This window comes from Cinclus cinclus, chromosome 27, assembly GCF_963662255.1.
Source record: "Cinclus cinclus chromosome 27, bCinCin1.1, whole genome shotgun sequence".
NCBI lineage: Eukaryota > Metazoa > Chordata > Aves > Passeriformes > Cinclidae > Cinclus > Cinclus cinclus.
The window spans coordinates 2,896,620-2,908,861 of NC_085072.1; the positions used below are offsets into that span (position 1 = coordinate 2,896,620).

At 47.7% G+C, this 12,242-nt stretch overlaps 1 protein-coding gene across 7 annotated transcripts in view; it reads right to left on the reverse strand.

Annotated features, from left to right (window-relative positions):
* Nucleotides 1–303: 303 nt before the first annotated feature.
* The window catches only part of NFASC (neurofascin), a 53,687-nt gene continuing 41,748 nt past the window's right edge, over nucleotides 304–12,242 (reverse strand). For 5 of the 7 annotated variants that reach the window (XM_062509673.1, XM_062509677.1, XM_062509678.1 and 2 more), the window contains 3 exons: nucleotides 6,951–7,082; nucleotides 6,221–6,290; nucleotides 304–962 (listed from right to left, as the gene is read on the reverse strand). In XM_062509673.1, coding sequence (XP_062365657.1) covers nucleotides 731–962; nucleotides 6,221–6,290; nucleotides 6,951–7,082 — 434 coding nt within the window. In that variant the 3' untranslated portion in view covers nucleotides 304–730. Of the gene's footprint in view, nucleotides 963–3,420; nucleotides 3,433–6,220; nucleotides 6,291–6,950; nucleotides 7,083–12,242 lie in introns of all 7 variants that reach the window. The other 2 variants (XM_062509675.1, XM_062509671.1) reach the window with 1 other exon arrangement.

Consider the following 12,242-nt stretch of genomic DNA (forward strand, 5'->3'; position numbering starts at 1 on the left):
CTGGCACTGAGGCACCCCAAAACTGGGGACAACCCCAAAACTGGGAAGCAACCCCAAAATGAAGAGCAGCCCCAAACTGGGGAGCAAAGCAACCCCAAAACGGGGGAGCAATCCCAAAACTGGGGAGCAGCCCCAAACTGGGAAGCAGCCCTAAAACTGAGGAGCAGCCCTGAAACAGGGGAGCAACCCCAAATTGGGAAGCAACCCCAAACTGAGGAGCAGCCCCAAGACTAAGGAGCAACCCAAAAACAGGGGAGCAACCCCAAAACTGGGGAGCGACCCAAAAACTGAGGAGCAGCCCCAAAATGGGAGAGCAACTCTGAAACACGGGAGCAGACCCAAACTGGGGAGCAACCCCAAACTGGGAAGCAGCTCGAGCATCTCCTTCCCTCCAGCCGCTCCAGCTCAGCCCCGATTCCTGCTCTGGCTCCCTCCCCGCGCGCTCTTTGCCGTTGGCTCATTGCTAAGGATAAATGGCGCCGGCGGCCGCCTGGGCTGCCTGGTTGCTTGGAATTTTTTCTTTTTTTTCCCTTTATTTTTTTAAATTTTTTTTTTACTATTTTAATATTTTTTTCTCTATTTTTTTTTGTTTTTTTTTTTTTTTTTTTTTTTTTTAAGTCCTCGCTTGATTCCCTTTCCTGTCGGAGGCAGCGGCGACGGCGGCTGCCAGCGGAACCCCCGGCCGCTCCGAACCCCGTGGGTTGCGGGAGTTTTTTTCCCGGTGTTTTTGCTATGCCAAGGAATAAATGGCATTGACGGGGGACGTGGCCTCGGAGCTCTCATTGCCCTCGGTCTCCTCTTTGTCCTTCTTGACCGTGTACTGGCCGATGAAGGAGCCGTCCTCGTTGAACTGGCCCTCTCCCCCTTCTCCGTAGTCCACCAAGCTGTCGTCGCTCTCCTGCTGCTTTATCGTCCCATCCAGCGAGGTCTGGCTGTTGGGAAGAGGTTTGTTGTCTTCATCGCTGGCAGCAGAAGACAGACAGACACAGCAAGGGTTGAGAAACGGGGCTCAAAACCTTCCCCCAAAGGATGGAGATCCTAAATCAATCCACAGTGGGAATACGGCTCGGCAGAGCCCTCGATAACGGGGGTTTGTCAGGGTGTGGGTGGTGAAGGTGGTTGGGATCTCTGAACACCCAATTTTGTCATTTTTCAGCTCAGAAGTTAAATTTCTTAACCTCAATTTCCTCATCTCATATTTCTTAAACTTAGATTTCCTCATCTCAGTTCCTTTACCTCATTCCCTTGATCATAATTTCTAAATCTCAGTTTCTAAATCTTAATTTATTAACCTCATTGTCTTCACCTCGATTTCTTACTCTCCATTTTTCGCCCTCAAATTCTTACTCTCAATTTCTTTAATTTCTTACCCTCAGATTCTTATTCTCAGTTTCTAAATCTCGGTGTTTCTGAACCTCGATTTCTTGCCCTTGATTTCTTAACCTCAATAGTCCACGCAAAACTTGGGTCAATGGGGTTGGATGGACATCAGGAATATTCTTCCCTTGCCATCACTCAGATCCTTTTATTCTCAGTGTTTTATCCCTCCTTGATAACCTGGTTTAGTTCCCTGTTTTCCTTGAGGAAACAGTTTTTCCTTGAAAAAACCTGCATTTTATTCTTGGAAAAAAATGTTGTTTTTTTTTTCCTTGAAAAAATACAGTTTTTTCTCAGAAACCACATTTCTTCCTTGAAAAAAACACAAGAAATGAGGAGCATTGTGAGGTGACACTTTTAGGATGCCAAGTTTTGTGCAGCTTCCAAAACTCCTGGAAATTTACCTTTCCCAGTTTATTTCTGGGCATTTTTCCTTGCTTAGTTGGGTTTTTTTTTCCCTTTCACTAAAAGCCAGGTCAGTAAATAATAAAAAATTCAACCCAAAAGGGAAAAAATAATCACTGCAAAAAATTCCTTTAAATCAAAATCTAACCAGGGAAAAGATATTTTTCCTTGGAGGGCAGGGATTGGCATCCCATAATTTGAGATATTTTGGGAAGGATGAGAGTGGATTATTCTAAATTGATATAAAAATTAATTTTTATATCAACCGTTCCTTAGTTCACGCAAAATCTGTCATGTTCTTGAAGAAGTCCCTGAAATATTTGTCCTTCCAATTCCATTCCTGCATTTTTCCAGTTTTGGTTTTTTTTTGTTTTCTTTTATTGGGTTTTTTATTTATTTATTTTTTTAACTTGGCATTTGCCAGGCTGGCTCCAATCCATTCCTTATTTTCCTTAAAATTGGTGAAAATTTTAGGATTTTTTTTTTTTTTTTTTTTTTTTTTTTTTTTGCTTTCCTTGGGCTCTTGAGCAGGGCAAGGAATTAATTTTCCCTCATTCCATGGGATTAATTTTCCCTCATTCCATGGGATTCATCAGCTCCCTGAAGAGGGAGAGGAATTCATGATCCCACCACGGGTTTCCTTGGATCATCGCTTTGGGAATTCAATGATAACAAAACCGCAATATTTGATACTTTCTGTTAACTTGGCATCACAACAAAAAATTAATCTGTTAGCTCTGGAAGCAGCTTTTTTTGGAGGGGGGAAAAGGAGGAAAAATTCAGTGTTGGAAGCAAGACTGGTGAGAAAGTCCCAAAAACGCTGAGTGGAGAGCGGAAAAACACGGATCCTCAATTCCCAAACTTTGGGGGGCAGCTCATCTGAATCTTGAGCCGGATCATCCCTAACAAGGGAGATTTTTGGCACCAAATTCCTGCTGGGAACGTATTCCCAGAGAATTCCCGCTGGTTTTACCTCTCTCCAGGACTGTTTATCCCGTTAGTGCATTAGGAGGGAGCAGCGGTTTTCCATCAGCTCCTGATGGGATCTAACCCTGTTAAAATGGATTTCTGAGCCGGGCTTTAGGGAACAGGAGTGCCCAGATGGGAATCACGTGGGAAACGCTCTCCTGAATCCCATAAATCATTGGGAAGAGGGGGAGGCTGGAGCTGGAGGGAAGATTTTCAGGACCAAGAGTTGGTGGATTGGTCAGGATCCAGCAATCCCTTGTTCCCAACCCCTGGGATGCACTTTTTCTCGGAAAACAATAGTTTTTCCTTGAAAAAACACAGTTTTCCCTTGAAAATTCACTTTTTTTTGCCTTCAAAAAACACACATGCATCCCCAAGTTCAATCCTGCTCCACCAGGAGGGATCAGCAGCTGGAGTTGGAGGGGCCTGGCTGGATCTGGGGGGTACACCCAGCCCACAGAGCAATTCCAAGCAGGATCTGACTCTCCAGAAGCCCTGATGGAAGCGGGAATTAGAGGGATCTTGTTTAATGTGTTAGGCAGGGATGTGGGAACAGGGATAGGGAAGTTTTGGCCGTGAAGAAATCAATGGGAGCAAGGAAGGAAGGAAAATAAAATTAAAAAAAAAAAAAGCGGAATGTGCCGGACTTCTGGCAGCACAAGGTCCTACCTTTCAAGAGACCTTCATGGTCCATGTGGATAGACCAGGTGAAAAGGAGGAGAAGGAATGGGAATAAAACAGAGAGAAGCAGAAAGAGCCTGATCAGAGAGAGAAATGAGGAGGTTCTGCATTCACAGGGGCAGTGCTACGACCAAAAAAATTAAAAACCGGGAATCATCGCCTCGTTATACCAAATGGGGCCTGGAGAACTGTTCCAGGTGGGATCAGACTCCTTGGGTGCCTCCAGGAAGGCATCCCAGCATGGAAAGGGCTATCCAAGAAGGGCTGGGGATGACGTCCAGGGGACAGAGGTGGCTCTGGGGTCCCGTGTGCAGCAGGACAAGGGTGGCTGGGTTCACCCCACTGTCTTGTGGGATTCCTTGGGATGTCCCTGTGGATAAACCTACACCTTCCCCGAGTTTTCCCAGAGCCTTCCTCCCTCACGAGGCTCCTGGGACAGTTCTGTCCCCTGTCGCTGCCTGCTGAGATGTCCCCTCCTGGCAAGTGGCACTGCCTGCTCTGTGTCACCTGTGCCGTTATCCTGGGTATCCTGACTGGGAATCCGGACACTAAATCTACTCGGCTTCCCCTTCCCGGCATTCGGAGTTTCCAGCTGCCTCCCCACGGACAGCACGGAACATTTGGTATAATGAGGCACCGGCACTGGCAAGGAACGCTGTCCATGGATAACGGTCCTGGCTCGGGAAGGAGCTTCCCTGCTCGGGAACACCATTATCCCGGGATTGGAGAGATGAGATGGGATCTCGGGGTGAGGAGCTCGGAGAGCGGCATGCACAGGGCTCTGGGGACATGAGGGTGACGAGGGCACAGCAGCCATGCCATGGGGAGGAGGGGACGGGAGCCGGGATGGGCTCAATTCCTGCTCTTCCCTGAAATCCTAAATGCTGCCCCTCCCGGAACCCGGCCCCGCAATCAGCCCCGAGCTCGATCAGGAAACAGCTCCAGCCTCTGTCTTCACCTTCCCTTCTGCCTCCCAGAGGGAAAGCTCCTGGAATTCTCCTGGGAATGTTGGTGTGCCTCAGGAGCAGGGGCAAAGTCTGTGGGTTTATTGGGTTTTTCTGTTTTGTTTTGGTTGTTTTGTGGTTTTTTTTTTTTTTGGTTTGTTCTTATTATATTGGGGTTTCCCCCCTTTGTTTATTCCATAAAAGTCAATGGACTCCATTCTGGAGTTTTATAGTTCTTCCACTGACTTCTTCCATTCCCTTAGAATGGGATTGTCCACAAACATCATAAGGATGAAGGATTCACCCCAATCCTTCCCGTTGCCTGGAAGGAAACACCCCTTGGATGGTGCTGGGGAATTTCTTCCCAAAAAAAAGTCATTCCAAGAGCTTGGATTCCCTTCAGAGTGAGGCAGGGGGCGCCTGGCCATGGATTTGATTCAGGATTGGTGGATGGGGCCAGGAGGGGCTCCAGAGAGGCAGAGCCAGGAAATCTGTGAGTGCTGCCAGAAGCTCGGCCTGGGGGAATCCCTGTGGGAATCCCTGTAGGAACCCCTGTGGGAATTCCTGTGGGAATCCCTGTGGGAATGGGGCATTTTGGGGAGTCTGGGGCGCTTCATGGAATCCTTTGGAATAAAAAAAAATCCCTCTGAAATGGAGTTTCTATGCCACTGATGAAACAAATGTGATCCCTGGTTGTGTTCCATTTCTGTTTCTGATTCATTTTATTTGCCCTAAATCCTCTGGCAGAATCTGTTCTTATTCCACCCCTTCTTGAATCCCAAAACAATTCTTCCCATGCTGGGAATGACATGGGATTGAATGAACCCCTGGTTTAAATGAGGAGGAAAAATTCCCACTGGGTTTCAGCTCCAGCTCAGGTGGGAAAATGAATTTTAATTCTTTAAGGAATTCAAATTCAAATGTCCCAAAACCCCACGGCTGCCAGGTGAGCCCTGCTCCCACTCCCAGGGAATCTTGGAGAGCTGGGAATGCTTGGGAAACTCCTGTCCCTTTCTGACACATCCTGGGAGTTTTCCTGGAGGGAAAAAGACTGTTGTTCTTTAAGGTGACATTTGCGTGCAAAGAATGGGATGGAGCCGGGGAAGTCAGAGAGGTTCCAGCTGAATCCCTGCCGGAGCCCTCATGGGGGTTTTGGTGGGATTGTGTAGGGCTGGAGCACAGGAAGACCCCAAATTATTCCCATTTCCTGCTTCCAGGACTGATCCCAACAGAACTTTTGGAATTCTTCCCATGGATATTCCTTTGTGGGAAGGACCAGGACTGAGCTATGGGGTGTGACTCCAGAAAAACCCTCAGGCTGCTACAAAGTCTGGGGTTTGGAGTGATTTTTTTGGGGATTTTTTTTTTTTTGTGTCAAAAATTTCATTAGGGTCGCTCTGCTCTTGGTGGGAGCTGTCCCAGGGAGCTGATCCCAGAATCCCAACTCTGCCTGGACTGATCCCAACAGAACTTTGGGAATTTCCCCTTTAGGATACTCCAGAAATACCCTAAGGCTGTACGGAGTTGGGGTTTTGGGGATGTATTTTGGGATTTTACGTGTCAGAAGTTCCATTAAGGTTGGTTTACTCCTGCTGGGAGCTGTCCAAGGTCTCCAATTCCAGAATCCCAGGAAAAAGAGGCAGAACCCCACAAGCCGGTGGCTCCGGCAGCATTTTAGGAGCCGTTTCCTTCAGGAATTACTCACAGTGGGAAGGCAGCAGGAGGAGGAAAAATAGGGGACAGGGATCGTTCCGGGGAATTTGTGGCACCACGGGGTGGGGGAGGGAGGCTGTGATGGTGGGGGAGGGGCTTATGGGGGGGTCGGGCATTCCATGGGATCCTACCTGTAGTCGAAGGATCCATCCTCCACGTTCTTGTCCTCGGGATTGAGGTGCTCGTCCTTGTTGTCCCGCACTGTGAAGGAGCAGAGCCCCCCCCCCGCCGGTTAAACCAATAAGGATTGAAAGGGTTTGGAAATGGGGAGGGACTGGGGAAAAGTCCTGGGGTGTCCCTGAGGGGGAAAAACTGCACCGGGGAGAGCTTGAATGGGGTTAAAAAGGGGTTTACAAAGGGGTTACAAAGGGATTTACAAAGGGGTTACAATGGGGTTACAAAGGGGTTACATAGGGGTTTACAAAGGGGTTACAAAGGGGTTACAAAGGGGTTACAAAGGGTTTACAAAGGGGTTACTAAGGGGTTTACAAAGGGGTTACAAAGGGATTTACAAAGGGGTTTACAAAGGGTTTACTAAGGGGTTTACAAAGGGTTTACAAAGGGATTTACAAAGGGTTTTGAAGGGGTTACAAAGGGGTTTACAAAGGGGTTACAAAGGGGTTACAAAGGGATTTACAAAGGGGTTTACAAAGAGTTTTAAAGGGGTTACAAAGGGGTTGCAAAAGCATTGCAAAGAGTTCCCCACCTCTCACCTGGATATTCCCCAGGAGTGGATGATCCCCAAGGATCCTGGATCTATTTAAACTTTGGGATTACCCATTCCCACTCTCACCCGGCTATTCCCCACCACTGGATAATCCCCGAGGATCCTGGATTTATTGAAATTTTGGAAATTCTCACCCGGATACTTCCCGCCGCGGCTCCTCTTGATGAAGCAGACGATGAGGAGGATGAGCACGAGGAGGGCGATGGCGCACATGAGGCCGATGAACCAGCCCTGCGTGGCGATGTCCACCTGGTTCTTGGTGTAGGCTGTGGCAAAACGGGAAAATATTCCTGAGGAATGGAGCAAACACCACGGACGGAATGCAGGAAGAGGAATTCGGGGAATTTTCTTTAGTTTGGGTGTGTGGTTGAGGGATTTGTGGGTTTTTTGGTGCTTAATTGGTGATTTTTTTGGTGGTTTGTTGATGATTTTTCTTTTTTGTGGTTTATTGTTTTTTTTTCAGTGCTTTATTGGTGATTTTTTTTGGTGGTTTATTTCTTTTGGTGCTTTATTGGTAATTTTTTGATGGTTTCTTGGTGTTTTTTTGGTGTTTTTATAGTGCTTTATTAGTGATTTTTTTGGTGGTTTCCTGGTGGTTTTTTGGTGCTTTATTGGCAATTTTTTTGGTGGTTTATTGGTTTTTTTGGTGCTTTATTGGTGATTTTTGGTGGGGTTTTGTGGGGTTTTATTGGTGATTTTATATGGGTTCCTATGGGGTGGTTTTTTGTGTTTTCTTGGTGTTTCTTTGAGTTTTTTGTGGAGTTTTTGGTGTTTTCTTACAGTGTTTTGGTTGGTTTTGGTGGATTTTTTCCTGTGGAGGTTTTTCCTTTTGTGTGTTTTCTGGGTGGATTTGGGGTGGTTTTTAGTGGGGTTTTAGTGGCTTTTTCATGTTGTTTTTTTTTCTTTTTATAGTGGAAAACAAAATCAGTTTTACAATGAGCCACAAACAGCAAAGAGGCCCAACAAAAAGGAAAATCTGGGAAAAGGGAATTGCAGGTAAAGGTGAAGGAAGCTGGGGAAGGAATTTGATTGAATTTGCTGCATCCAAAAACTGCCCTTGGGTGTGGGAAGATCCAAGAGAAACATTCCCAAGTCCTGCTGTCCAGGGATTTTGGGCAGCACCAGTGGTTCAGGGAATTGCTGAGTTCTGAGGGTTCATTGGAAGCCTTGAACTGGGATGAACTGGGAAGAACTGGGATGAACCAGTGTCCGTGCAGAGGTGACAGAGGTGGCTCTTCTGCCACCACCACCTGGCTCCTGCTGCCTTTGGTGGCCACCGAGGGTCGCAGGGCTGGGAGGGGCCTGGTGGAAACCCCAAAGACCTGGGAATAAGTGGGAAAACCTTGGGATGACAACGGGAATGAGAACAGGAATGACAATGGGAAGGACAACAGGAATGACAACGAGAATGACAACGGGAATGAGAACAGGAATGACAATGGGAATGACAATGGGAAGGACAACAGGAATGACAACGAGAATGACAACGGGAATGAGAACAGGAATGACAATGGGAATGACAATGGGAAGGACAACAGGAATGACAACAGGAATGACAATGGGAATGACAATGGGAAGGACAACAGGAATGACAAGGGGAATGACAATAGGAATGACAATAAGAATGACAAGGATTCAGCCCTTGTGTCCAGGGATCACTGGCAGCCTTGAGCTGGGATGAACTGGGATGAACTGGGTTGAACTGGAGCACAGAGGGATCTGATAGTTCCAAGTGGTTTTTTTCCCTGGAGCCAATTCCTGCTTTCCAGTACCTTCCCAAGGGTCCTGCCTGTTTATGGGATTAATTCCAGGTCTGTTCCCATCCTCCAGCTCCTGTGTCCTCCCTGCCACTCCCAGTTCACAGCTCTCCCATACACTCAGACAGAAAAATCCATGGCCTAAAAATAGCTCCAAGGCTGCCTTTTCCAGCCTCTCCTTGGAATTCAGAGAGGCAGAGGAGAAAATAACCTTCAGCACAGTGGAGAGGCTGGATTTATCCAAGCTGAGGGAAAACTGAGGCATTCCCGGTGGGAATGTGGGAGAACCAGGGTGGCTGGGATGGGATTGGGAATGGGGTTGGGCAGGATAGAGCTGGGAGAATCCTGAAAATCTGGAGGGAAAAAGATGGACAGAGAAAGGAGGGAACGGCCTTCCCTTAATGTGTTCAGACAGAAGGGATCTTGGAAGAGAGGCAGCGAAGGGAAAAATGGGTTGGATTGGCAAAAATTCCTAACCCACAAAATTTCTGGGATCAAACTGTGCCTATTCCATTGGAATTGCACCCAAGAGAAGAAGTGCTGTCCTTGGGATGGAATCCAGGGAATTGCAGGAGAGCCATGACAAGGAAATTTGGATTAAAGAGGAGAATGACAAGGAGGAGAATCTTTGGTCAAGAAGTGATGCTGAACCTGGAATGATTTATGGATTTTGGGCAGCACCGAGAGGGGAAGGAGCTGCCTGATGATTCCTTTGGCTCCAACTCTGCCAAATCCCACATTTCCTTATCCTAGCTTGAGCTCCAGAGTCCTCGAGGATGCACTTTCAGATGGAGACAATGAGACGATGACAAAGAAATGGATTCAATTATCCGAAGGGAAGGAATCTCTGCTGGAAAGTTTGGAGATGGAAAAATTCCATGAAGAGCAATGGGATGGGATTTTTCCAGGGAGAAACAAGGGGGTCTTCAAAACATGAAATTCCAGAGAAGCCTGAGAGGAGGGATGGGGGTTGGAGCTGGGTTTGGAAAGGAGGGAGGATTTTAAACCTTGGCTCCCCAGGAGGTCACACAGGAGGATGGCGACACTGCCTGTGGGTAAGGGGGAAATTCCCATCCTTCCAAAAAAAACCAGGGGATAAATTTCATCCTTCCCAAAAAACAGGGGATAAATCCACCTTTCCGCAAAAAAGGAGAAATAAATCCACCTTTCCCAAAAAACGGGGGGGGGGGGGGGGGGGGGAATAAATCCATCATTCCCAAAAAAAGCAACACTTGAGGAGCAAATCAAAGTCCCTGCAGAGGTGGATTTGGAGTAACTGTCAGGAAGGAAGGTTTGATGCCTGTGATGTCCCAGGGGATTTTGTGATTTGCTTAAAGGTGAGGCCAACCTTAAGGGAAAACTGGAAAGCAGCTGCAGGATCTGACAGGTCCTGATTGGAATTGCAGCTGCAGAGCCTTTAAAAAAATAATTAATGATAATTTCGTGGCAGAAAATTCGTTAGCTAAGAGTCAGCCTTGACATGCCAGGAGCAGAGCTCAGCTCCATCGAGGTTTTGTCTTGAATTGCAGAAGAGATCTTTGGGTGTGAAAAGTCCCCTCTGGCTCCTGACTTGTGGGATCCTATTCCCACAGTCCCAGGATCCCTGAGGCTGGAAAATCCCTCTGGGATCATCGAGCCCAAGCTGTGGCCGATCCCCACCCTGAGCACTCAGTGCCATCTCCAGGTGCCACCTCCAGGGACGGGCACTCCAAACCTCTCTGGGCACTTCCAAGGCGTGACTGCCCTTTCCATGAGGAAATTCCTGCTCATCCAAAGACCCCAAATTCTGCCCGGCTGTCCCCTCCTCTTAGGGAGTTGTGCAGAGCCAGAAATTTCCCCTGATCCTCCTTTTTTTCCAGGTTGACCCCCTTCCCCAGCTCCCTCAGGATTTTTCAGCCCCTTCCCCATTTCCATTCCCTTTCCTGGACACTCTTCCCAGTGTTTGGACAAGTAGAGAAACCTACTTATTTATTTAAAATTTAGCAGCTCTCCTTCTACTCAGCTATTTTTGTCATTTCCAGGTGCCCTTTGCTCCTGGGAGGAATTCTGTCGGCTTAATGAGCTGCCAGTTAATCAGGACCAAAATCAGAATTCAGCCTCCTGCAGGGGAATATTTCTTATTTATCTGCCCCCAGCCTGAAGAAACCTTTAGAACAATGATTTACAACATGCAAAAAAATATCAAAAAACCCAAACCCCCAAAACTGCTCGGTTCCTTTTTATCCAAAGCATCCCCCATGCCATAGGATTGTCAGCGGGGGCTTGGCACTTGTGTCAGCAGCATCCAGCCAGGAGAGAAATGGATGTGGAACGTTTTTTCCTGCAGGGAAGGCGACAGCTCCGTGCATCCCACAGGGCTCAGGTCAGCACCAGCCTCAATCCCGGGGACAAAGGTGGCTCCATCCCTTATTTTCCATGAAAATATCAGTAGGAACCTCTCAATTATGGAAAATATATGCAAAGTCTTCCCAGCAGGAATCAGCCAAGGATGTTGTGCTTTTTTTCCCTGTTTCTTTTTTGTTGTTTTTTTTTTTTAAATGATTCCCGGCCACTTGCTATCCCCTTCATCACCCCTTGGATGTCAAAGTGGGGGGAAAGCAGGGGAGGAAGGAAAAGAGGCGGGTCCAGGTTGGGAATGGTTTTCCAGAGGGATGAAATGGTTATCAGAGGGATAACATTGTTATCCATAGGGATAACTCCAATTGTAGGGTGGGAGTTGATGGAGATTTCAGATTCAGGGTAAGATCCGGAAACAGAAACAAAATTGGGAATTTAACACAACACTGGAGCTGTTCTGGGAGAGGTCTGGGTCCAAAATCAGCTCTAATGGGATCAGAATATTCCAGGGGCTGCTGTGCCATGGATTCGCTCATTCCGGAGCCTTTTGGGGACAGAGCCGAGGGCAGCCCCAGCTGGGGTTTTGCCAGCGTTGAGCAGGGTTGGACATTCCAGCAGCACCTGGATGTGGCACCTGGGGACATGGTGGCCTTGGCAGTGCCAGGGAATGGTGGCAGAGGCTTTTCCAAATTTAATTCCATGGAATACCAGCAGCTGCCATCTGTCCCCGCCGGGGAATTGCCTGGTGACATTCCAGATTTTCTCAAAATTTTGGATGCGCACAGGGGTTGTGGGGAGCTCTGCTCCCCAGTTCCTTCAGCTCTCCCTGGCTGGGAACCCCATTTTCCTTTTGCTATTCCCAGCAGAGCCCAGAAATTGCCAGAGCTTCCCGTGCCACAAATGGAGCCAAGCAAAACCATTTTAATTCCTTGGAAATCCCCAGCTCTACCTACAGCACAGTCAGGGAGGCTGCCCCATTTCCTGCTCCACAGAATTCCAGCAGAGTGGAACTGACAGGAGCTGTGCACAGATCCCTATGGAAAATCTCCGCGTGTATATGAAGGGATTTAAGGATGTTTGGAATTACTGGGAATCATAGGGAAGGAACGGCAGAGTTTTACAAATGTACAAAACTCCTGGGGGACAAAGGAGGGGAATGCCTGGAGCCAGGTGGGAAATGGGGGAATCCACAACAAGGAACATGTGGAAACCACACGGATACAAAGCCTGGAAAACTCCACACGAAGTGCCAAAGGAAACATCCCAGGACTATGGAAATCCCTAGGGATACTCTTGTGCCAACACATTCCCACTCCCAATCCTTTATCCCAT